At 46.7% G+C, this 27044-nt stretch overlaps 1 protein-coding gene across 6 annotated transcripts in view; it reads right to left on the bottom strand.

Annotated features, from left to right (window-relative positions):
* Positions 1 to 27044, bottom strand: part of TECPR2 (tectonin beta-propeller repeat containing 2) — a 101149-nt gene that overhangs the window by 32398 nt on the left and 41707 nt on the right. For 3 of the 6 annotated variants that reach the window (XR_006886290.1, XR_006886291.1, XM_046647146.1), the window contains exons 8-17: positions 25645 to 26010; positions 23652 to 24649; positions 22707 to 22890; positions 20600 to 20773; positions 18448 to 18628; positions 17077 to 17218; positions 14236 to 14476; positions 13457 to 13546; positions 11623 to 11856; positions 3423 to 3571 (exon numbers count right to left, since the gene is read on the bottom strand). Coding sequence is in view for 4 of the 6 variants with exons in the window: in XM_046647146.1 (XP_046503102.1) it covers positions 3423 to 3571; positions 11623 to 11856; positions 13457 to 13546; positions 14236 to 14476; positions 17077 to 17218; positions 18448 to 18628; positions 20600 to 20773; positions 22707 to 22890; positions 23652 to 24649; positions 25645 to 26010 (2759 nt within the window). In the remaining 2 variants the exon portion in view is untranslated. Of the gene's footprint in view, positions 1 to 3407; positions 3572 to 11622; positions 11857 to 13456; positions 13547 to 14235; positions 14477 to 17076; positions 17219 to 18447; positions 18629 to 20599; positions 20774 to 22706; positions 22891 to 23651; positions 24650 to 25644; positions 26011 to 27044 lie in introns of those variants that run through there. The other 3 variants (XM_046647147.1, XM_046647150.1, XM_046647148.1) reach the window with 3 other exon arrangements.

Below are 27044 nucleotides of genomic sequence, written 5' to 3'. Positions count from 1 at the left end.
TGAGAGTCCAGTAATAAATCCTTACACTCATGATCAATTGATTTTGACAAGGCTGTTAAAGACAATTTAATGGAGAAAGAATAGTCTTTCCAATAAACGGAGCTGGTATTACTGGACATCCACATATATAAAAGAATGAATTTAGACACCTTCCTCAGACCATACACAAAAATTAGCTCAAAATAAATCAAACACCTAAATGTAAGAATTAAAACTATAAAACTTCTAGAAGAAAACATAGGTATAAATCTTACTGACTTTAGATTAGGTAATGGTTCTTAGATAGGACACCAAAAGCACAAGTAACTAAAGAAAAACTTAGATAAACTAGACTTCATCAAAATAAAAAATTTTGTGCATCAAAAGACACCATAAAGAAAGCGAAAAGACAACCCAGAGAATGGGAGAAATATTTGTAAATCATATATCTGATAAGCGCCTAGTATCCAGAATACATAAAGAAGCTTCATAACTCAACAATACAAAGACAAATAACCCAATTAAAAAATGAACAGGGGCCGGCCCAGTGGCACAGTGGTTAAGTACACACATTCCGCTTTGGTGGCCCAGGGTTTGCCGGTTCGGATCCCGGATGCGGACATGGCACCGCTTGGCTAAGCCATGCTGTGGTAGGCGTCCCACATATAAAGTAGAGGAAGATGGGCATGGATGTTAGCACAGGGCCAGTGTTCCTCGGCAAAAAGAGGAGGATTGGCAGCAGTTAGCTCAAGGCTAATCTTCCTCAAAAAAAAAAAAAAAAAAAAAACACGAACAAAGCATTCGAATATACAGTTCTCCAAAGAAGATATACAAATGACCAATAAGCACATGAAAAGATGCTCAACATCATTAGTCATTAGGGAAATGCAAATAAAAACCACAATGACATGAGGATGTAATATACAGCATGGTGATTATAATTAATAATACTATATTGCATATTTGAAAGTTGTCAAGAAGGTAGATCTTAAAAGTTCTCATCACAAGAAAAAAATTTGTAACTACGTATCATGACAGATGTTAACTAGATTTATTGTGGTGATCATTTCGCAACATATACAAATATCAAATCATTATGCTGTACACCTGAAACTAATATAATGTTATATGTCAATTATATCTCAATTCAAAAAAATTGAATTATAACAAAAAGTACCAATCTTGATCAGATCAGCTTTCCTTTATTTATAGAACTATTCTAGTATAAATTGGAACTTTCAGTAACCCACACAATATAAAGTAATCTTCTCTGTTTCAATAAACTTTTTACCCTGTAAGAAAAAAAACCTACAATGCCATACCACTTTACACTTATTAGGATGGCTAGAATAAAAAAATTGGTCAAGAAAAATTTTGGGGTGAGGATGTGGAGAAACTGGAAGCCTTATACATTGCTGGTGGGAATGTAAAACGATGCAGCCCCTGTGCAGAACAGTTTGGCAGTTGGTTAAAAAGTTAAACATACAATCATCATAAGATCTCGCAACTCCACTTAAAGTTATATACCCAATAGAACCGAAAACACATGGCCACACAAAGACTTGTCCACGAAGGTTCACAGAGGCATTATTCATAGCCAAAAGGTAGGAACAGCCCCAATGTCCACCAACTGATGAATGGACAAACAAAATGTGGTCTAGCCATACAATGGAATATTACAGTCACACAAAGAAATGAAGTGCTAATACAAGCTACAACCTGGACGAACTTTGAAAACATGATGCTAAGTGAAAGACGGCAGACAAAAAAGGCCACATATTGTATGATTCCATTGATATGAAATAGGCAAATGTATAGAAACAGAAAGTAGGTTAGTGGCTGCCAAAGGGCTGAGGGGAGTGGAGGGTCCAGGAGAAAAGGGAGTGGCTACTAATGGGAACAGGCTTCTTTCTGCGGTCATGAAAAAGTTCCAGAATTGGAGAGTAATGACTGCTGCACAACTTTGTGAATACACTAAAAACCACCGAGCTGTATACTGTGAAAGGGTGAATTAGAACTCTTGAAAGAAACAATATAAAGCCGTTAGAAGTAAAAACAAAAAGACGGTGTTGACAACGATGCACCAAAGCGGCCAGGCCACAAGAAGCTGCCTGGTCTGAAGAGAATTAGGAATAGCAGTGAAACTAACCGCAAGGCAGCTTGCCTCTACTGTCACTGTGCACCAGCAGCACTCGGCGATGCAGTGACGAAACAGTCCGTCTGCCGGGTGGACTGCTCCCACTGTGCTGCTGTCAGCCACCACCATGTGCAGAGGAAAAGTGAGCATGCGTTATCACTCATTACACGTGACCTCATGTTTGCACAGTGCTTTCTAATTCCAAAGTGTCGTCACAGACACCGTTCTACTCACTCTCCCCAAAACCTGTAACGGAGGAAGAGCCATACGGAGCCTCCCTAGGGCCATGACCACTAACCAGGGGCCCGAAAGAACCCTGGATCTGACTCCTGTTCGACTGTAGGGTCTCCCAGCACATGCCCCATGTCTGATGGGCAGGACTGGGGGTCTTCATGACCAGCCCTGCACCTTGCCCCTTCACCTCTGCCGCCCCATCCCTTGGGGGTCACGATACCCAAAATGTAGACAGTCATGAACACAGGCATGTACCCAACCCTTGGTTTCCTTCCTGTCTCCATGTAAGCATTTTTTCTTCAAGGACGATCCTATCTACTCCTGCCCTGCCGCTGCCTCTGCATGTGGCAACTTCATGTTTTTTCCAACAAAGTCACAAAATGGGGACTAGCAGGAGTTAGAGCAAATAACACTTACTGAATCACAGGCCCTGAATTATAAATGTTAACAGAAATATACTTAGCATAGCAACCAGGCCCATTAGATACTTCAGAGTAACTACACAGTGCACCAGACTCAGACTTCTGCTTTTGACTTGAGTGGTGGAACAGTCAAGAGAAAAAGAACACTCGGAATACACTGTAGGCTGAAATACGGCGGGCGCAGGGGAGGGGTGGGGCAGATGGGAAAGAGAATTTCTTCAACAAACAAGAAAAGGCACTCACAAAACGCTGATAACAGATTATCTCCACCACAAGATTTTGAGTAACTTTTACTTTCTTTTCTACACTTCTGGGTATGGTTTGATTTTTTTTTCTTTTAATAATGCTTATTTTGTAAAAAGTTAGAAACAAAATATTTTTATTTTGAGAAAAGAAAAAACTTCATCTTGGCTCAGATAGTCTTTAACAACTGTTCAGCTCTAAACCCCATAAATACCAAATTCCACAATTAGGATGCCAATGAATGAGTATGTGTTGATATGGGGGCACGCCCTGTTCCCTGGGCACACACCTCTGCCCCCACTTGCCAGGAGGCCTACATAAGCAGGCGTGGTCCTTTTCCCATCAACAGCATCCCGAGAGCTTCGTCTTGCTGAGGAGCAAGTTGGTATCAGTCAATTTTTGCTTACCTGCACAGGTGGCTCAATCATTATCCAGGCTGGAAGCATCAGACTGGGATTCAGAGGCTGGGTGCCTACACGGAAGTAAACTCCACCCCTGGAATCGCAGGCCCAAACGTGCTGATTTCCACACGCCAAGCTCGTCAGTTTTATAGCTCCTGTAGACAAATAAAGTCCGCACACTAATTACTTTTGTAAAATGACTAGTCTTTATTTAATCTATGAACTTTGATTTTATACTTCAAAGGAAGAGATGAGGCTGCACATGCAGTTGAACTCTGCTGCTTGAGGACAACACAGCACAGGAGAGTCCCTCAGGCCTCGGGCTGCCCTGCCGCCTGCGAGGCGCCACGCCACAGCCCTTCTATGCCACGGGTCAAGACGCGTCAGCGCTGGCCCTGAGTCACCAAGCACAAGGATTAAACCTCAACGTGGTCCCATCATTAGCTTCATCAGATACGTGACTTACCAGCAAATTCTGGATTTAGGGAGAGGGAACTTATCTTTACAGGTAACTTGATCTTAATTAGAATTAAGACTAACACACTAAGTCTCCCAGAATCTTCATTGTTCTTTTTGCATTTCTCCTTGTTGATTAAACCGATTTTAAGAGGAAAGGAAATGGGAGGAGCCTTTAAAGAGAAATTACATTTGACTATTAGTCTATCTGGCAAAAAGAGCAACAGCCAATGGTTACTGAACAGCTGCTGCAGGACAGGCTCTCAGCTAAGTCTTTTAAATCCTCATTTTAAACCTCGCAACAATGAGGCTTGTTATTATTATCCCCATTCACACATGAGGCCATCAGGACTCAGGCATGAAGAGACTTGCCCAAGATCCCACGGTGAGAACGTGGTTAAGCCAGGAGGCAAAGGGTGGACTAAGGCTTGCACCCAGGCCAGCCTGACTCCTCCACATCAGCTACCTCTGACCTCTGAACGCCAGTCAGCACACAGATCTTACATGATTAGTTAATCAGTTTTGACAAAGAAATATACCCGGGTAACTCACCTCCTATTGAGTTATGGAACATTTTCATCACCCAAGAAAGTCCCCTCAGGCCCCTTTCCGGTCCCTCCCCTCTGCCCCAAGGCAAGCACTCTTCTGATTTCTATCACCGCAGACAGTTCAGTGCGGTCTAGACTCCCGCAGAGACAGAATCACAGGTACGCACTCCCTGGGCTCTGGCTTCTTCAGTGTAACACACGTGAGATTCATCAGAGTGCCTCTTCTTTTCATCGCTGAGGATCAATACAAGGCATGCAAACGCCACAGTTAGTTTATCCATTCACCTGTTGAGGGACATGTGGGCCACTTCCACTTTGTGCTACTAGAGTAAAGCTGCTGTAACACTCTCATAGAAGACCCTTTTGTGAACGTGTCTTGTTTTTCTTGACTAATGCCTAGGCGTGGAACTGCGGGGCTACAGGGTAGATGTTCGTTTAACTTTGCAAGAAACTGCTAGTTTACCCCTTTTCCATTTTACACGCCCACCAGCAGTGTATGCTGGTTGCCCACACCCTGCCCAGCATTCAGTTCCGGCACCTTTTTCATGTCGACCATTCTAGTGGGTGTGACGTGGTATCTTGTCATGATTTCAATTTGCATTTTCCAGATAACTATTGATGTCGAGAATCTTTTAATGTGCTTACGGGGCATTTCTATATCCTCTTTGGTAAAGTGTCTGTTCCTTTTGCCCATTTTTCCAGTTGAATGGTTTGTCTTCTGATGACTAAGTAAGAGGATGGGTCATTTTGACTTTAAAGCAGGGAAAAAGGGGATGCAGCTACATTCACTGGTGGTGCTGCTCTCGGCCACCTCACACAGTTGTCACTGGCATCAGATGACAGCTCATGTGTCTGCACCAAAACACACAGACACAGATCCTGCTGGGTGGCTATCTAGTCATGTGCCTTTAGTGTGACACCAAGTTAAACGCATTAACTCACCACTACACAAAAAACTCTCCGTATTCCTTTGTGCATTTCCTAAAGAGGTTGATTCCTCTTACACTGAAACTAACTGTATTTTCTCCTTCCTTAATCTTTTATAGAATGTCTTACCAGAGAGTTCAAACAGACTCTGTAGGGCTCTAACACTACATATTAAAAGATTTATACCAATCAAAATAAAGTACCTTCAACAGTAAATTCCAGAAACAGCTGAGAAACAGATGCTAATTTTAAAATATTAATTGAAAATTAATTTTACATTGGAGTCTTCAACCTGCCTTAATAGGAACTACAGGCAGTAGCCGATCATGAGAAGAGTCACATGGTGACAAAAACGCACTGGGCCAGCATCTCACAGTTAGCAGTGAATTAACAACACTGCCAATAGAACATGGAGTTCACATTACAAGGAGAACATTCTATTAGAACAAATATAAAAGGTGGCTAGACTATACACTTTAGTGTATAAACAACCTTATTCTGAATTGAAGAGACAGGTCCAAATGAAAACATTTAACCGAGGGCTTTTGTGCAGCTTCCTACCTCGCAGAAGGGTCTCCCAGGCCGCCTGAACGCAGCTTTATGAGTCTGCTCCACAGAGATGACAGTCAAGACAGGTGGCAGAGACAACTGCCCTCCCTAAACAGTCCACAGCTCCTCCCAGTCCCTCAGAGTTGGGGGGGCCTCGTCACCAGTGCTGCACAGTGGGCTGGGAGCAAAAGTGATCTGTCACTTCTGAACTGAAGCAAAAAAGAGCTGGCAGGGGACCTTTCAGCTGTCCCCGGCTGCAGTGACCAAGACAGTGGAGTCACAGAGCACTGCAGCAGGATCAGTAAGCTGCCACCCAGGGGACAACGACCCTGAAAGACTAACAGGTGGAGACCAACTTGGTGGGAGCAAGAAAGCAACACCCATGGCCTTAAGTCGCTGACATCTGGGGCCTGTTACGGCAGCGTCACCAGGATGACTGACACAGACAGTGCAATTCTCCGGCCTCTCCCCACTTTGCTTTTCCCTCCCATCTAAAAAAAAGTTTTACTTTATTCCACAGAACAGACATTTTCCCTTTAGGATTACTTTTAAAACATACATTTTAAAACAAAAAGTCACATTTATTTGGCGTTTTACTATTTAAAAAACACTTCTGCATAAATTACTGCATAATACAACCCTATTTGTTACCTGAAGGCATGAACTGACGCTGAATATTTCTTCATTAAATGCTGTGACCTGACGAATAATATTACAAATTGCATTAGTTTGCTAAATATTCCAGTGCCTGACATATGCATTTGTATGTGTACTGGGAAATAAAATGTTATGAGCATCTTAAATATCTGCTAAATGATGCAAATTTTCTTCCAAAAACTGGGATTGTAATAAATCACAAAATTCCATACTGTCTCTATAACTGGGTTCAGTAGCCAGACATTTAATTAAAGAACTCTCTCAATTTAATCTCAGAGCAGCAAATGATTTGGCAATTTGTATGGGGCAGAAAAGAGAGGGACGCTACATCTTAAAGAATAAATTAAAAGTAGAAATCATGTGCATGACTTGATACTTTGCAGAAGTCATCTTTGAAATTGAAATTTCTGTTTGCAATGTGAGAAAGACTGGTGACATTCCAGACTTTACAATGACCTGGTGCTGCCCAAGGTCAATGCTGGCACGAGGTAGCCCAGATCACGTCGTCAGCACTGGGAAGAAGGGCTTCCACTTTCTATGCTTTCAGCGTCGGAACACTCGTAAAGAAAAGGCTAGGGCTGAAGAGAAGAACTCAGGTAAACCCCATCTCTGAACAGCTTTTATAAAGCCAACACCTCCTGCCTCACGTCCTGGGCACGCTGATGGCAACTGGGAGCTGGGCGAATCAACTATGTGCGATGACATCTTCTGCCTCCACGTTAGGCAGTTTTATTTGTGATTATCAGGAACAAGGAATGAAAACTGCTATCTCAGAATTATCTAGAAATGGGGTTTCAAATACTAACAACTTTCCCTGACAGTTTAATTTCCTGCTGAGCATGGACATGGTCAAGCACGTGGTCCCTGTCCGCAAAGTCCCCTTACCCTCCGTGTGTAAATGCGTCATGAGTCAGACTGAAATGACTGCTGGGACAGAGCAAGAGCAGATGCTCAGGGAACACAGTGGGAAAAGTGTCCTGATGGAGATACTGACTGAAGAGAGCTGAGGGGATGGGACACTCTCAGCTGAGGTCTGAAGGAAGAAGAGCTGAAGGGAAAAGAAGGGAGGACACTCCAGGCCATGGCAAGAGAAGTGAACACCAGGCATGGAAGGGGTGGGCATACTGGGGAAGGGCAATGGGTGGTGGCTGAGCCCCCACTGCAGGAGGCCCGTGAAAGGCAGGCCGGGTCAAGCTGTGAGGGCCCTGTGCCACCCTGAAGGCTGGAACTCGATTCTAGGGGCAACATGGAGCCATTTAACACTGAGGGCACGCCCCTGGAGCTGTGTTGTAGGAAGACAGCTCAGGAGCCCATGGGGCGGGGAGGCACAGCTGGCGCCGTGGGCAATAGCGCAGGTGCATGGGAGACCTAACTCTGGCAGTGGCAGGAAGCAGAGGTAAGACAGCCAAGGAGGCCTTCTGGGTTAGACGGAAGAGACAGCACCAACCCCACTAGCCAGCAGAGAAGCACAAACAGCCAGAGAGGATTCTGCCCTTCCCAGCAGAAGTCAGCAGGAGCAGAGGAATGAAGTCAGGAAAAAGAGTACTTTTGGGAAAGAGAAGTTTGAAATTGAACAAAATCCTTACACGCAGAGTCACAGTCCTGACAGGCTGTGCTTCCTTTCCTTGCTGTGAGTGCCCGCCATGGCCAACTTTAAATGAAGAGTGAAGGATCCCCGTTAACCCAGGTAAGCAATGTAGGGCAGCATTAACGCCACCTAGAGCACCACACTTTCTATTCACTGCTATCCAGGGCACGCAGCCTGAGACAGCCTGCCATGGACACTCACACGTGGGGTTTCTGGGCAGGGAGCACACACCTGAACTCAAAATCTGCATCCCCTAATTTGAACAATAACTTAAAAAATCCCTTGATTCACCTGTTCGTCCCTCAGGCCACACAGACCATAGTTGGAGAGAGGCCAATGACAGAACATCTGGTGGCCCTGGCCTGCCTTTCGCTGTCCCTCACCCTGGCACAGCAGAAGGCCAGCACCCCCTCACTGCACCATGCCCACTTCCCCTGCCCTAACACAAAACCTACCAGCTCTGGACTTGCTGCATTCTCCCAGGATGTTCAAAAAATGGCAAAAGGAGTCTCTATCCATTATTTCTCTATCAGCCAGCAACCCAAATAAATAAACAAAATCTAGAGCTCAGCACAGGATAAAGACTAAGAAAGGCAGTGCTTCCTGTAACGACCCCACACTGTGCACATCGTTAAACCCAAGTGAGCACTCCCCCACCAGCCTGAGGAGTCGAGCTAGTGATGGCTTGAGAGTGACCCCAAGCAGCATGTGCCACGCTTTTAGGATGCCACACCTGCCCGAGACAGTTTACATGTATACAGGATGCTTACTTGCATCATCTCTCTGGGGTGGGGACTGCTGTCCCCATTAGAAAGGTGATAAATTGAGGTTTAAAGGTAACCCAACACTCACCCAGGGTGCTACAGCCTGCTCAGGGCCCAGCTCACTCAATTCCATCAAAGCTGAGATCCTCCCCTGGAAAGAATGGCCACCACCTCAGCAAAGGCCAAATGGGCATCACGGAGACCTCCAACACTAGCCAGCTAGCCAGTGCCAGGACTAGACTGAACTAGAAGGGAGGCATGAGCTGTGGGCTGGAGCCTGGAGGCCCTGGGCAGAGCTGGTTACCAGCACTGTGGAGCCTGGCACAACACGCATTTGCTCTGCACCCACCGCAGTGCGATGGCCTCCTCTGAGGGACTGGGAGGGCGTGGTGCTAGGGAAACAGCTCTGCTTCGGCCCCAGATCAGCAAATGAGCACGGCCTCCCATAGTTCTCAAGATTCAGTAGTGGACAGGACACAAACCATGCCCTGGCCTTTTTACCTCTGGAAGGAACTAGCTACATCTCCCATGCTGGTGTGGCTGGGGGCTGTTGGAGAAAAGCTGAGGCCAGTAGGATCTCGGAATAAATCAAAGGCTTCCCGGGACAGGCAGGAGGGTCACCCAGCACCAGCATTCAGGGCCACTACCAGCCACAGCCTTGTCTGGTCAGTCACTGTCAGTAATGGTGGCTGGCAAATGCTCTCAAAAGCTGGAAGATGACCAGCTCTCGTGCTGGGATTAGGTTCAAAAGACAGGGTGTGATGGGGCTGACCCAGTGGCGCAGCAGTTAAGTGCGCACGCTCCGCTTTGGCAGCCCGGGGTTCGCCAGTTCAGATCCCGGGTGTGGACATGGCACTGCTTGGCAAGCCATGCTGTAGTAGGCGTCCAACATATAAAGTGGAGGAAGATGGGCAAAGATGTTAGCCCAGGGCCAGTTTTCCTCAGCAAAAAAGAGGACTGGCAGCAGATGTTAGCTCAGGGCTACTCTTCCTTAAAAAAAAAAAGACAGGGGTGCAAGGTCAAAAGCATAAAGAATCAAAATGACCCTGGAAAACAGAGCTTGCTTCTTTAGTTGAGAACCGACTGGGTCTTAAGTTAAGCTGGATATGTTTGGGGCCTTGTTGGACAAACGAATGACAGTATCTCTACACAGCAGCTGGTAGGAGCCACACGGGCTGAGACCAGCTGTGTGGGATGGTGAGAGGCCCCCGTCAGCTGGAAATGCTGCCAAAGGCTGCTGGGGAGGGAGGCAGACAACGAGCCCTCCCTCTCTTTTTTCTTGCTTTCTTTCTCCTCCTTTTTTTTTCTTAAACGAGTACACGTGGTTGAAATGAGTACATGTACTCTCAAACATTAAATGCTTCCACAGCTCAGTTCTACCACCTAACAAACAATATACTGGCTGTCAGTTTACCAAAGTGGGAAACCGTACAGCAGGGAAGTATTCCTAAGGCTCACATGGACCCTCTGGAGGCACCTGGTGCAGCTTCTGCCTTCAGACAAGCCTCCACCTTCAGACAAGCTACATCTAAGCTGCTGGTTGATCAAGAATTTGCCAGGAGGGGCCAGTAGGTTGGTGCAGCGGGTAAGTTCGCATGTTCTGCTTCCGCAGCCCAGGGTTCACTGGTTCGGATCGCGGGTGCGGACCTATGCACTGCTTGTCAAGCCATGCTGTGGAAGGCATCCCACATATAAAGTACAGGAAGATGGGCACGGATGTTAGCTCAGGGCCAGTCTTCCTCAGCAAAAAGAGGAGGATTGGTGGTGGATGTTAGCTCTGGTCTTATCTCCCTCAAAACAAAACAAAACAAAAAATTTGCCTGGAGAATAACCCAATGCTGTGGGCTCATTCTATTATTTCTTGGAATACGAATCTATTATTTACAAACGGCATCATGCTCCCCCGCCTGCTCTGGAACACCCCCGGGAGATTCAGAGAAGAGCAGCAGTTAGGAGACGTACATCCTCTCAGTCTGGTCAGCGATCGACACCTGCTGTTGAGCAGCTATTTGTTTTTTAAAGATTGGCACCTGAGCTGACATCTGCTGCCAATCTTCTTTTTCTTCTTCTTCTTCTTCTCCCGAAAGCCCCCTGATACATAGTTGTATACTCTAGTTGTGAGTGCCTCTGGTTGAGCCATGGGGGATGCCGCCTCAGCAAGGCTTGATGAGCGGTGCCATGTCCGCGCCCAGGATCGTAACTAGCGAAACCCTGGGCCACCAAAGCAGAGTGCATGAACTTAACTGCTCGGCCATGGGGCCAGCCCCTAAGCAGCTCTTCTCTGTGGGGCACTCTAGCTGTGGGGTGACAGGTAAATGTGCTGCTGGTCCTGGAGTGGGGCGCTCTCATTCTTCCGGATTTAAAGGGCACAAAGCAATGTGCCATATCCAGGTAGACCGGCGGAAGCAGCTGCATCAACAGTATTATTTCGAACAGTTTTTAGTGCCAACTTTCTCTGACTGCATGCTTCTCCTGGGTTCTGAAAACCTCACCAACTGTAAGGGGCGGGGAGTAAAGCTCCTTACAAAATTAAGAGGGCCATTTACTCTGTAGGAGCAGCTAATCAATCTCCTGAAATCCAGCAACTTACAAAACGTCATAGAAAAATGCACCCAAGTTAAGCACAGGCCCCAGGAACTTGCGTCAGATGTCACATTCTGACGCGGCGGTAAGGCAGAGCCCTGGCGCCAGCGAGCACACTCCCGAGGAGGCAGTACCTAGCTGAGAGAGGTCCAGCCTGGTCCAGTGCATGCCTGCGGGGCAGCTCTTGGAGAGCGTCCTGATGAACACCTGGCCGAGGCTGTCCAGGGCCCACAGAGCGTCCTGGCAGGCGGCGTACGCCCTCATCTCGGCGTCGGGAGGCAGCTGCACTGTGGAGGGGCGCGACTGAGCATTCTGGGCACTCACGCTGCACAGGTCCTTGCTGCTCTGGCTCAGCCACAAGGAGCTTCCTGTGGAAAAGGTTCACGTTTGCCACTGACAAAACGCACAAGGCAGCCTTTGCCTTCGGGCTGCCGGCACCTGACAGCTCCTGCTCCCACACTCCTTTCTCACTGCCGCACAGCAGGGGCACTCAGTGTGCTGGGAGTCAGAAGTCAGAGGGAAACACTGTGACCAGCCAGTGAATAAGAAATAAGCCCAAGATATTTTAAAGAAATCAAAGAAAGTAGCGCTCATGACATTTTATGAAGGCTACAGCGTTGGCTTAGCAGCTCTGAGTTTGGACATTTTGTAATGGGCTGTGGAGTCTTTAACTTGGTGTGTTTAATCAGTGCTCTGGAGGGAGTAAGGTCAGCAGATCCTCAGAAGCATGGCAGCAAGGTACTTCCCCTGTCCTTCTGGTGATGGGGTGAGGGGTGGGCTGGCAGGGTGGGGAGGCACTGGAGAAGGCGTGGAAAGCTGGAAAGCCACTTCTTCCCCTCCTCACCTCAAAATTAGATCTTTTCACTCCCTCGACCATTTTTAGTCCTTCAGGTTGAATAGATTCAGTTTAAAATGCAAATAACCCTCAGGGAAATTAAAACTTCAGTCACAATATATTATCTAAAGTATTATCTAAAACTTGTGGCCCAATACATTTTAGAGTTCAAAATTTTTTGGATTTTGAAAACCTAAAGTAACGGGTATGCCACATTTAAGTGATGCCCCGGGGAGCCAGGCAGCACCCCCAGTGAAGTGCAATAACGTTCCTGCAACGAAATGTGTGCACAGCCACAATCGACAGGATAAACAGAGACTGTAAGTAGCCTCAGCAGTTCAGGCCAGGTTCTGCTGCCAAATGAATTTGTGCCAAACTCAGTAAAAAACCTACAGTTGTCAGAGCTTACTGATTTCAGAATTGTATTCGGAGCAGTCTGGGGAGAAAGCGTTTTATTGTACCGACCAAGTAATCCACATCCTAGTGGGACTAATGGCTTGAACTAACCAACTGCTTCATCCGAACCATCAGCTTCACAGTGTCCTCTCATCTGACCCTCTGCCATCCTGGGAGGAGGCTTCGGCTGCTTCCCAGAGGGGCGCCTAACTGCCCAGGCTCCCAGTCACTGGCAGCTGCACCGCCTCTCCCGGCTCCACACCCTGTGCTCTGGGAAGGGCTGTCGTTCTGACTGGAGTCTGGAGGAGGCCTGCCCCTGCAGGGAAGGTCTGCCCTAACAGGCAGTGGGACTCGGCCAGGCAGAGGCTGCTAGCCAGACAGAAGGAGGCTGCTAGGAAGTGACAGCAGAATTCACAAGGGGAAATGGAAAGGCACCCAAAGAAGCCTAGAGCCTACTGGCCATTGCGCAACAGCCCCGTGACATGTTGCTGGAAGTCACTGGCCGCTGGCCACAGTATGTTCCCCTCCTTCAGAAGGACACTTTGCCTTTAGACTCACTCAGCTTCATGACGGTAGCCCCTTCTTTCTGGGGCCCAGCTTCAGGGCCCTCAGCTCAGCCAACATGGACTACTCGCCTGTGACACCACATTTCGTCTCTGAGGTCTACAGAGCTACACTCCCCTGCCAACTAGGCCACAGTCGAACTGCCAACCTGTGCACTGCATTTCTCAACCAACCTTCCTTTGTGGGAGCAGTGGAAGCCAACACAAAGGCCCATTTTGTTGCAGAAGCTGTCCCACGGGGAACAACATTATTCCAGTAAGTGCCTAGAAAGAATAAACAGGAAGAGTGTGTTAAACAAAGAAGACGATGAAAAAAACTTTAGAGCTTCAGTTCTAGACTACAACTCGTCTTCAAAACCTCTTACAGCTAATTCTAGAATGTCTTTAAATTAGGAGGTCCAAGCCAGCACTGCGAGAGCTAACCACTGGTTTCTCTCTGAACACCGAGAAGCAAAGCCATGATCTTCCCCAGGGTCAGGGGGAGGCCACGCAGGAGGAGGTAAGCTGGAGAAAATTCACCAAGCAGGAGTTCACTCACAGAAATGAAGACCCAGCTGGTACATGTGGATTTAAACCTACAGGTACAGCTCTGGCCAGAGCGTGGCATTTTCAACAGTGCAGTAAGTTTCCCACTAGGAAATGGACTATTCTCTCCTACTAGGCTCTTAGGTTTGGGTGGATTTTTTCATTTAATGTGAAATAATTGACATGAAAATGAGCTCCCAGTGGACACTGATCACACACCATCCAGACAGTGGTATCCAAGTTGTGGGAATGACAGATTAAAAAAAAAGAAGCTGATACAAAGCATGAAGAATGCCTCCATTAAAACACTTCATACCACTGGCACCGAATTATCTTCTCAAGTTGAGATCTTAAAGCTTGTCTCTAAATGCTGGCTTTAAAGTGAAGCTGCCTATCAAGCCAATGTGAAAATAAAGTAACACACCCACCGATGAGACTTCCTTTAGCGACATGGAATTCATTCTTGCCTGAGGATATCCAGATGCCACTGTTGTTGACCCCTAGAAGGCTCGGCTGGCACTGAAGCTGCTGAGACCAAAATGCCATGCGCAGTTTATCTGCCACCTTTTCGACGGGGACTTGAGCTGCTGTGGCCACTGAATGCGTGGCGTGGATGATGGTCTGGAATAAGCTGCACTGGTCGAACACCACATAGTCTGTGATGCTCACCTGGAGGGGGAGACGGGCAGATACCCTGCTCTCAGTGCAGTTACAAGTGCCTTCTGTATGGTCACTGCCTGAGAGGTAAGGTTCTGGCCCATGTCCATCAAACACCCAAACACACACGCACATGTGCATTTGCAGAAGGACCAAAAAAGAGTCGAGCAGGACATCACTACCAAACTGCCAACTATAATTATTTCTGGGGATTGGACTTGGAGGATGGAAGAAAATGTTCACCTTTCATTTTATACACTTTTATATGACACGGATCTGTTACAGAAGCAGGTATTATTTTTGTGATCAAATATTACCCCCTCGCACCCCAGAACACTTTTATTCTAATCAGTGAGAAAGGATACTCTTGTTTTTAAATTTAGGTATTTCCAATGGACAACAGTGTCAGTATTTAGAATGAAAACATGGGTTTAAAAGGTATTATAAGTAGGGCGATGAAGTAATTTATGATCTAAACTGGAACTGTTCATAATTATGCCAGGCCAACAGCAAACCCAGGACTGTCCTGGACATGCAGAGTGGGCCCTGGCTCGATGCACGACAGCTTCTCTAACGTCCTGAAAGAGACATTTCTCCAGGGCACCTCCCTCCGAGGAAGGCCTCTCGTTTCTTGGCCAGCTCCGGTTGTTAGGAAGTTCTCAGATAGGTCAGAATCTGATCCTGCATGACTCTCACGCATATTTCTGCTCTCTCGGGTCTGCTTATGGAGAATGCCACCGCCATACTCCTTAGGACAGCTCCCTGCAGGCCACATTCCCAGGCCACGCACAATGAAATGTTGAGTGAAAGTGACATCATTTATTATAGGCAGCTTAATTTATAGGAAACAATAAGAAAATTATGGTAAAAATCGGTACTTTATGATATGTAGAAACACTGCCTGTTCTCTGTGAAAGGACTCGCTTGCGCTGACCGTGAGCTGCTGCGCTAACTGTGGGGTAAGCGGGTAGCTTCCCCACTCAGGACCCTGCTGCCCTGCTGCAGAGCCCAGAGCCCCGTCTCTCAGCCCCAGGGAGCGCTCCACAGCCTGGCTGGGCACCTCCAATAGAGCCCACAGAGCGCCGGGCAATGAGCTCCTGGGACTCATGCGCGGGCTGCGGTGTGCACGCTCAGGGAGCTCTGCCCTTCCTTGGGGGGGCGTACAACACTAAGGCCATACAGAAAGCCTAAGACAGACTCAGCCCTAGCACCCAAAATCTGTGGATAAGCAGGACACAAATTAAAAAAACAAGAGAAAGGTTTAGCAATCAAACATAACTGGCTCTAGCACTACAAAGAAATCAATCTTGGGGCCGGCCCCTTGGCCGAGTGGTTAATTCACGTGGTCCACTTCGATGGCCCAGGGTTTCACCGGTTCAGATCCTGGGCGCGGACATGGCACCGCTCAAGCCATGTTGAGGCAGCATCCCACATGCCACAACTAGAAGGACCCACTACTGAAAATACACAACTATGTACTGGAGGGATTTTGGGGGAAAAAAAAAATCAATCTTATAATAATTAAAATAACTCTGCTTCCAAATACCTCAAAGATGATTCTGTCAAGTTTAAAAATTTCTCTAAAGATAATGTTCTGAATATTATGACAAAATGGTATCCAGTTTTCTCTAGGCTACTTAAAAACAGAATTTAGTACATATACACATGAGAGTGTGTACATGTGTATAAAACCATACAATATTGCTACGAGAACAAGGTACTCTAAAATCATCAGTATAACCTTTCAAATAGTACCTGGCATATCAAATCAGAGACATACATACACACATATGTATTTATCAAAGAGTAAACACAACGTAGTTTCCACATTCTCATCTGAGAGACCTAAGAGTAGCCAATGGAAGACCTGCCTTCAACAAGCCACGTCTGAGGCAACAATGAGGCCTGAACCAACGGAGCCATGATCCTGAAGATGCTGTCCATCCACAGCCGCCAAGCATCGTACAGCCTCGCCACCACAAAGGGGGACTGTGGGAGCGACGCGCACACTCAACAGTACCAACGAGGGCAGTAGATGCTCCTTTGAAAACATGTTCTAGTCCACACTGGGACCAAGTCACAAATAATTAGCTTGATCATACCCTCTTATTTCTTAAAGCGTTTCCTTTTCTGGGAGTATGTGGGAAAATCCTCCTTTCTTTGTTGAAATACCATTTACTTAGAGGCCTTTGGAACAAACAGAGATGGATGAATTTTAATTGTGGGTTCAGTTTTTCAAACCTATTGTCTAGTTTCTTTTCTGAGCACATTTGTTCAGAATTAAACATCATTAATTACCTAGATCCTCAAACGGATGTCACTGGTTTTACTTAGCATATAATGATAAATTTCCAAATAACACCAAAATAAAAAATAAATAAATAGAGCCTGCATATCTAAGGAAAGAGAGCTTTAAAGTTACCTCCTATGACGAAAAGTCCTTGATGTTTCTAATGTGCTCAAACACAGCAAAGTCTAACTCATCGAATAGTAAAAGTGAATACTGTTAACTTAATCCAACCTCCTCAATCTCTCTAAGGAAAAGAGAGGGGTTATAAAAACCCCAACTCAAGGAGACACCCTGGCACACAGCTCTGGAGCTGAACACCTACTTGCCACCAATGGTCATCATCTCCTTGGGGCTTCTTGGAAACGATGCCAGTTCTGAACCACAGGTTTCCTCGGATGTCCAGGGCCCACAAGGTCTGCTGGTCCCCGAGAGTTATACAGACAGGTTCTAGAGCTTGCCTTTCACTGAAAACAAGGAAGAATCATCAACGTGGGAGTGACCACTCATTCAATGCACCCAAGCGTGTCTACGATTGCCAGCATCAAGTGTCTCCTGTGTGGGTTTAGCCTGGGAGAAGAGACATGCACAAGTTCCAGGGAAGGAAGCTTGAGTTTTGAGTTGAATTACTGAGCAATATATATTGTTAAAATGTGTGGTAGCTTCTGAAACACATGCTGAAGACCCAGAATGGCAGGGAAAGAAAAAAGTGAGTAGGCACATATGGAATTCAAGGCCCTGAGTACCTACCTCCATCTCCCCACTCCCTCCTTCACTCATTGAGCAATGGAAATTCCTCCCCCATGTACCAGGCTGTGTTGCACAGCTGAGCAGACGCTGCCCTCTTTGTTGGCAATGCCCTTCCCCCTCCCGCCTGTCTGGCGGTCTTTCTCAACTTCAAGGCTTAGCTGCGGGTCCACTCTGCACAGTGCCTTCCCTACCTCTCCGGGTGGAACTCGGGCTCCCTCAGTGCTGCGGGCTCCCCTCTCTGATTTAGGATCATCTACACTAACTGGCCTCGGTCAGTTTACGCGGCTCTACTAGACTAGGAGCTCTGTGATGGCAAGGTTGTGGTTCAGTTATCTTTGCACACCCAACCCAGCACAGTTATAGCTCACAACAGGTACCTGCTCAAGTCTACTGGGTTGCTAAATTCAAACCAAGAATATCCTAATCTAATTTTTCCAAGGACTATTAATAATTTCACACTAGCAAAATGATTTGATGGCAATTCTGTATTCAAATTTTGAATAGTATAAAGTAACCAAATAAATTATAATTCAGAGATCAATTTCAATTGACTAGGATCATAATAAAGAAAAACATTTGGCCCTAAACCATCTGAAATTCTAAAGAGAAACCACCCGACACTGGACAGTCCTGAATAGAGGCTGTTAGGAGAGACTCATGACCACATGATGCTCAAGGTTACACAGGAGGGCAGCAGCATTTTTAGGAACTGAGCTCTGACCCAATGTCCAGTATGCTGGTCAGAGGTAGGCACAGGGCATCTCCAAGGTCAGGCTGCTGAAATTGGCTCTGACAATTCCAGAAGCACTATTGCCATGGAAACCTTCAGGGAACCAGCCTTGTTCAAGAAAGGCTCACAAACGTGCCTTAACAGGAGTCAAGCTGACACAGAAAGGAGGGTGGGACAAACAAGACACGGAAGATGTCTGCTCCACCCCACTGGTACCTGACGATGTCACATTTCCACTGCTCCCCTTCTGGACAGAAGCTGCTCACGCCCTCGCGGTACAAGAGGGCTCTCTGTTCTGTCAGCACCCACACCACGCTGTTTCGGGCTGTGACCTGGGACAGTGGGTAAGGACAGTCGACCTTCACGGCTCTAGCACAGGGACGATCCACGCTGAGACCTGCCAGGGAGATGGACAGGAAACCCCCGGAGACACATAATCAGGATTTCATACCTCATTTTTATTCTGTTGTTTGTTTACTTTTCTTTCTTGGTATTTCGCTATATTCTTTTGTAATAAGTGCTTTTTCTTTTTAAGGTCTAGTCAACACAAAATGGTTAAATTGTGCTTAAATATAATATCTATCTAAAGTGTTTTCAGACACTCCTTGAAAACTGAAGGAATAACAATTCAGAATCCTCTAGTATCCCAAAGTAGCTTGAGACGTTCTGAAAGCCCAGAGCAGGAGGGCAGCCGTACCTCGAGACAAGACAGCCCAGGGTGAGAGCAGCGTGCGTCAGAGATGACGTGCTGCCCTGGACACTGGACGGCTGGGTCCCTCGGGGCCTCCGCTGTGGGAGCCAGTAGGGACCCGAGGCCTCTGGCCATCCTCTGCAGAGGAGTTGCAACAAAGCAGCTCCTGTCTCCCTGCTTTTTCCGGGGGTGGGGGTGGGGGGAGGGGGTTCCGCCCTAAAATGAAAACCTCGAATCCCCTAGATGAAAAGCAAGGTCCATCACCCTGCAAAGCTGTTCCTGACTCCAGTCCAAGGCTTTCTCCCACCTCCTTGCAGGCTGTCTAATGAGCTTGAAGGCCACTCCCTGGGGCACTGGAAAAACAGCTGTTACCTAAAACCCCAGATTCAGCGGCCTCAGCCTACCATTAGGTCTCAGTACTCAGATGTGCTCCCCGACTAATCACAAAAGCACCTGATGGTACCACAGTCCATGGGTTATACTTGCTCGCACTCAACTGGGTGGGAACCACGCGCGTGACTTCTTATACAACAAGCCCTCGGGCCAACCGCAGACACCCCAACCCAGGAGGTCTGGGCGGGATCTGGCTTGTCTGAAACCACGGCCCTGGTGATTCCTAAGACATTACAGGTCAAGAGGTCACCCACTCCTCACCCCAGGGCAGGAGCACCCCATTTTCCCCCAGGAACAAAACTCCAATGCCCCTGGAAGACGGGTGTGCGCACGCCTTTCTGGGGCTGTTTTCACTTGAAAGGAGACAGAGGAACTGGGCTGGAGAGACCAGGGCTGGCACATGACCCAGAAGCTGGCACACTGCCCCCCAGGGCCCAGGCAGGAGCTTCCAGGACACACCAGCTCTCCCACATCTGAGAGGGAGCCAGATGTGCAAGGGTTTTCAATCTCAGTGAGACATCCCTAGCTGACAGTTCATAACAGAGATGAAAACATTCTCTCGGAATCAGCAATATTAAATGATTAGAAGATTGATCTTTACACAAATCCAATATGGCCTCTTGACAACCAAAAAAGAGTTCCTGCCCAATAATCCTTCCAGATACTGATAAATCACATTGCTTTTGGAAACTCATATCCTATTTTGCTGACAGTACATAAAGACTGACTCTCATTACAGTTTATTTTTAATAAGCAAGTCCCACTGTGTCTCTTCCAGCAGCTAAAGGTTCCCCTCAGGACAGTTTCCTAAGACAAGGTGAACTGCTATTTAGAGCAAAAATTACTTCCAGTTTTTTCCTGACCCATGCGTAACTAAGTGTATAGAGGCAGGCCTTTGATCTGGCTTAAAAAATCGAGCCATAAGCTACAGGAAAAAATGATTTTAATGCCATTTCTCAGTTATTCTTTCCTCTTGAGATCAGATATTGCAAAATAAGTGATGGGCAATGTTAGCCATAAGGAGAACAAGATCCTGTTTTTGTACCTCAATAAATAATCTTATTAATTCTTGCCCTAATTTTGTTTCGGGTTGACTTTGAGTCGGTAGCAGGAAACTGCTAATATATTCCAATGGCAAATACTCTTTCTACAAGTGTTTTAATTTAAATTGATTTTCAGCCTCTTAGTCATTATGATTGTTCTAAGTGTGTCCCTAACAAAGCAAGGGACAGTGAGAAGCAGTTATACCAGAACCGAGGGCACCTGAGCACCACCTTCAGTTACCTGTCTGCAGGTACAGATCTCCATTTGTCCTGATGATCCAGGCTGTGTCATCGCTCAGGGCCACAAACACGGCCTGCGGCAGAGCTTCGTACCAGTGCCGCCTCCCCTTGATAGTCACTTTTCCACAAGCGAAAGCTCGGTTAGATTTCTGTTCAATCTTCCAGAGAAGGGCTCCTGTGGAAATGAACATTCTACTCACTGTCCAATAAATATTGAGAACTAGTTACACAAGAAAATTCATTCTGGGTGCTGTGGGGGAGAGAAATTTCTAAAACCCCCTCGCCCTTTGCTTCTACCCCAACTGGGAAAGAGCCCACAGCAACAAGGTTTGAACCCTCGGCCACCACCCACCAGCTGTGTATCACTTCACGTCTCCAACCCTCATTTCCTCATCTGTGAACTGGGTACCATCTCTCCCCTACAGGGCTGCGAGCAAGAATGGACGTGAGGACGTATCAACGACACAGCACTCAGAGTTGGACATGTCACAGGCATTGTGGCAAGGAACAGGAGCAGTGCCGACACTGCTAGGTCTGCCGAAATGAGCACCCAAGTTAACATCACGAAGTCCAATTAGTGTCCTAAGAGAGGCCGAAAAGTCCCACCAGGACTCAAAGGGAGCGGGTCCCTCCTGGACCAGCAAAATGGATAAGATGCATGAAAAAGTAGCACTTGAGCTGGGCGGTCCTTTTTTCACTGAGAAAGGGATTCTGATAAAGAGAGATGAAGAAGGGGAGGGAAGGAGGAAGGGAGACAGGAAGGCACTCTGTGCAGATGGAGGGTGTGGCACAGGCCAGGTGGCCAAGTGTAAGAAACCACCAGAGTCACCAAGAGCACAGACAGCTGGACCAGGGGATCTGCATGAGGGGCTGAAGGAAGAGAGGAAAAGCAAAACAGACGGCCAAGCTGCTGCCCAACCCTGAATGCCCTGGGGCACAGGGGCTCAGGTGCCCACCGAACACATGGCCCTCAAGGCCATCTCAGCCGAGACCTCCAATCTGTGGTGACAGAGTTCAACCAGCATAACAAGGGACTGACTGGTTGGGAAACACAAAGCAATTAATATAATCAGGAAAGAACCAAAGTTTCTAAATGGCTGGGGAGATGAACCCAAAGGTAAATGGCAAAAAAGAATTAAAATGCACAATTATATAATGCCAGTTAAGTGGGGAAGTTACTATCTCAGTCAGCCGGTAGGGAAAAATAGTTTTCAAACAAACAAAGAGATAAAACAAAGCAACCCTGAACAAACCAGTATTTCAAAAAGTGACAGAGACTGGGAGAGCTGAGGGAAGCCATCTCAAAGCACAGCAGCCACAGGGGACCAGGCTGCGGCCACAGTCTCAGTTTTGTCTGACTTCTATTCCAGTGTCCTAACAACAAAACAGTTACTACAAGGCAAAAACACATAAATTCTTCTGTTCTACCTACCCACCCCTCCAAACAGGAAAAGCGGCTGACAGTATGACAAACAGACGAGCAAGTGACCCCATACAGACAAGGGAGGTATTGCAGCCTGGCAGAACCTCGTTCAGGAAATGTCTGCTACAATTCACTAAAAATGGCCTAACTGTGGCATGAAAGAATGAATATCCTCATGGGCCATCCAAATGGTCACAGACGAGGACCATTTTCTTTTTACAGTCAGGGAGTAGATTATTCACTCAAAGCAGACATATAGCTCATTAAAAAACAGTTTCTAAAAAGGAACCAAGTAATCTGAACATATCCAAAATATCCACGGGCCTATCTTTGTTAATTCAGTTGCCTTAAAGCAACATAAGAAATATAGAAACACATTTTAGTTTTATAAGGAGTTAGTACGTTAATATCTCTCAAAAATAAAAACCCTCAAAATTCAAGCTATTTGTATAGCTTACAAAAATATGTTCACATGTTACCACTGCAATTAATAAAAAACCAACAACTCAAACTGAACATCCATTTACACAATTTGTTAACTGATGTCAACTGAAATAGTTCATGTTCTTTGCTTCTCCAACCTGCTGGAAAAGGCAAATCTGTTGAATGGATGGAGTTGCCACAGGGCTGCTGTGAGCCAAGATGTCTACACTGGGGTAGGAGGCAGGGAGTCAGGGAGGCGAACCTGAGGGTGAGACTGCCACCTGCTGGACGGCATCTTCAAACTTCTGCCAGCGCAGCCCAGCGCCAGGCAGCGCACTGCAGAACAGGCCACCTTTGTAGTCCAGGCACCAAATGTATTTCTCGGAGACCGCCAGGCTGAGTATGCCGTAGCCGGGACCAGAGTAGCCCATCCAGCTTTCTGCAAACTAACAAGGACAGAGCCTGGTGAGTTCTGTGGCAGGGGACACAGCTACATTTGTTGTACCGCTGTCAACAAGAAAGGCACGCAGGAGATCATGAACGTCATAGAGCTGAAAGGATCTTAGAGAAGCCATGCAGGGACCTGCCCCTGCTATCTCTGGACCACGCTCTAAGAAGCATTCTGAAATGGAAGCTGTTGTCCTCCCATAAAGACCCCAAAACACCCCCAGAAAACACTTGGTCATATTGTAACATCCTTCCTAATGAAGTCCTTCCATTAAAAGGATCTAGTTTTATTCTAGAGGTATACCTCACTTTACACAAAGAGGAGTGTTCTTGAATACTTGCAGGCAAATCGATGTTGTGTACATCCAAGCATTAGAGATGCATTAGGAGAAGCAGCACTACCACTATCTTTATTTTTTCACTAGATTTTTTTCAAGCACTGTTCCAGTCATCGGACACGTGGCACACCATGTGGTGATGGAAATGTGTCCAAGACACTCTGCCTGCCTGAATTTTGTAGACTAAGGTTGAGTTGCCAGGATTCTTTAAAAAAATCAAAGCTAGGGACCAGCCCTGCGGCATAGTGGTTAAGTTCGGTGTGCTCCACTTCGGCAGCCTGGGTTCACAGGTTCGGATCCTCCCCAAACCCAGACTTCAAAACATATGGCCTATGGGTTTCGCATAGGAATAGAATTTCTTTCCATAAAAAGGCAAATAATCTGTTTGCCAGTGATTTCCTTCAAGAAAGACGCCCACATACCTGATCTGACTTCAGCAGCCCAGTGTCATCTGTGCCTGGCTGGTTTAGGTCCTGCAGGGAGCGACTACTTCTGAGCTCTGTCACACTTGTCTCCGAGCATGAAGAGGGCAGTCCGTGTGCGTAGATGTCCTCCTCGTCACTGGACGTCAACACCTGGTCCCGTGAAGGCTGCTCAAGGCGAGGCTCATGGACGCTGGCTGCCAAAGTAGAGACTGGGGGAGTGAGTCGTCCTCCTACCTCCCCCAAGTCACATTCAGAAGTGGCCATCACCCTCTGGCCTGTGTCATCAGCAATGACAGCATGCCAGGGATTTGAGCTGAGGTGGTCAGGGGCCTCTGCATGTGTTAGGAAGCCCTGCTCTTCGCTGAGCTCCTCAGGGCTGCCTTCGTCAGCTCTGGTCCCCAGCAGCCACTCCTCAGCACTAGGGGCCCAGCTGAGGCTGGAAGGCACTGGGGGTGAGGCCAGGATGGGGGCTTCAGAAAAAGTGCTTTGGGGGTCATCAGGCTCCATGTCTCCCACCTGCTGGGCCTCAGCAGAGCTGTACTGTTCTCGGCAGGGTAACTGTCTGCTACTCTGTCCATCGTGCCCAGGACAAGGCTCCTCTTCGAGTTCTGTGACATCACTTCCTTCCACATCTTCCCTGGGTTGCAACAGTGAACTCAACACTCCATTGTGCGGCTCCATCTCGCCTGCTTGGTTACATTGTGGGATTTCAGTTCTACTGTCATTTTCTTCCTTCAGTAAGTCAGGGACTGGTTCAGCCACCTCCAGGACACTAAATGCTTCAGGGTCATGATTTTCTTGCAGGACACCATTCACCTCTCCAATGAGGTTGCTCTCCTGGTCAGGAGACTCTGTGCTTAACCGATCCATGATGCTGCCCAAACTTGAGGTCATGGACAGCAGGTCTGCATTCAAGGACTGGGGACTGTCACCAGGAAACTCACAGCAGGGAGTCGATTCAAGGGAACTGTGGCAGGTGCTCCTGCTTCCGCCTTCTAATTTAAAATAAGAATGCTTAAGATGAGGTATGAGTCTATATAAAGAGGAAGACATTAATTACAAAGCAAAATTTTTGCTTAAGAAAAAATACATTTTAAATGAAGCATTTTTAATTGGTGAAGAATAAATAAATCTCTTAAGTACAAATCATCCCAATGCAGGGATGTTTTTAATGGATGCAAATATCATACACACCAGTGGGCTCTGAGGCCTCACTCCAGAAATATTAACTAAGAAAAACAAAGGAACAAATGGATCATAGACCAATTTTGAAAAAGTATTAAAAGGGGCCAGCACCATGGCCGAGTGGTTAAGTTTGCGTGCTCCACTTCGGCGGCCCAAGATTTCGCCAGTTCGAATCCTAGGTGCGGACATGGCACCGCACATCAAGCCATGCTGAGGCGGCGTCCCACATGCCACAACTAGAAGGACCCACAACTGAAAATATACAACTATGTACCGGGGGGGCTTTGGGGAGAAAAACGAAAAGTAAAATCTTAAAAAAAAACAAATTATTAAAAAGCTTAGGACTCTGATAACATTGTCCTTTAATACTGTAGTGATCTTTAGTTAGAGAGGCTTAATAGGCATCAAGGAGTAAAAAGTTAAAAAAAATTCACTGTTAAATCTCATGATCCATCCAGATACCAGTGTAAACCTTCTACTTCTATGACTTCCCATCCAGATTCATAGAATCTCTGGTCTAATAAATGGTGTATGTGAATAAACCAACATTTCTATTTATAAATTGAAAAGCAGAAAACCCAGACTCGTTAAGCAGGGCAGTAAGTACACAAGTGTATGTTATATTATTATTTAAACCTTACACAGATGTTTACATGTGCATGTATAAGGTATAAAATAGTTCACAGTAGAACTCCTCTGCGGGAGGAACACACGTGTTTTCTGAAGACCTCCTCTGCTTTTCAATGAATAGGCAAGTGCTCATTCAGTGAGAAGCAGCACTCCCAACAAGTTTGGTAAAACTGACCCCACGTGAGCAGAAGGAGTCGGTGGCACTTGCTGCAGACGGTACCTGTCGTCTTCTTCTTCCTCTTCTTCTTTTTCACTTTGAGAGGCTGCACAACAAGCTCCTGGTCAAAGTCTTCCGAGCTAATCACACTGAATCTCTGTGAGGTGGGCTGGCTGCCCTTGCCCAGCTCTGGGGCTGCCTGGAGCCCGGAGCCACTGTCAGTGGAGTTGAGTGAGCTGCTCCTGCTCCTCGGCTCGCTGGCCATGGAACTGGCCGCGGAAGAGCCTCTGAGCCTCGTCTCAGAAACTGCGGCTCCCGATGGTTTCTCCACACGCTGCACATGGACTTGCTCTGTACATCCTGATGTCTCCAGAGCGTCTCGCACTGAGAAAGAAGAACTCGGTTTTACTACTGATTATCCAAGAGAAAGTGGACATGCTCTTGTTCAGATGTGCTGGCCCTTAACTACCAGCCTGCTAAATTCAGAGAAACTGGCAGAACTAAGAGAATTACACAAAAGAGTTCAACAAATGGTTTTTTGTTCTCCAGGAAGCTCAGTAAAATAATTCACCACAGCTGTCTTTTCAAATAACTCAAGAGTAAGGGAATACCACTAAGCATAGAGTATTTCTCACTTCAGTTCACAAATAATTTATAAAGGAGAGATGCCTAATAAAAAAGGGCTTAGTGACATCTCCTATTTATCCTACACCTTGAATATATTTTAGTATTACTCAAAGGGCATTTGAAAAAGGTATGTGTTCCTGAGCCATAAAAAAGAAGAAAATCGTCCCATTTGCAACAACATGGATGGACCTTGAGGGAATTATGTTAAGTGAAATAAGCCAGATAGAGAAGGACAATCTCTGTATGACTCCACTCACGTGAGGAATTTAAACATGTGGACAAAGAGAACAGATTAGTGGCTACCAGGGGAAAGGTGGGGTGGGGGGTGGGCACAAAAGGTGAAGGGGTGCACCTACAACACGACTGACAGACAATAATGTACAACTGAAATTTCACAAGATTGTAACCTATCGTTAACTCAATAAAAAATAAAAAATAAAGAAAGAAAGAAGAAAAATGTATGTGTTCCTATAATTAAATTTTTGAAATTCAAGGAAGGAAAGGTAATTTTTCACTAGAACAAACTCCAGACAGAGAAGCTCACTGAAGCAGTCAGCGCCCGATGCAAGCAGAAAGCAGACTGTGGACGGCGCAGGGGAATGCTGAGTCCCGCGCTCTGTCTCCATGGGCTCGTCTTTCTCTCAATATGACACCAGAAGGTCACCAGGGCCAGAATGGTTCCAGCCACAGTGCCCTCAACACAAGACTGTAGACCCTTTTGATCCATTCGGCCATCCTTTTGTTACTGGTACCTACTGTGTGCCAGACACCGTTCTAGGTGCTGAGAGACA

The sequence above is a fragment of the Equus quagga genome, chromosome 20 (assembly GCF_021613505.1).
Source record: "Equus quagga isolate Etosha38 chromosome 20, UCLA_HA_Equagga_1.0, whole genome shotgun sequence".
Lineage (NCBI taxonomy): Eukaryota > Metazoa > Chordata > Mammalia > Perissodactyla > Equidae > Equus > Equus quagga.
The sequence above is the reverse complement of the archived record's forward strand: the minus strand, read 5'-3'. Positions and strand labels throughout refer to the sequence as shown.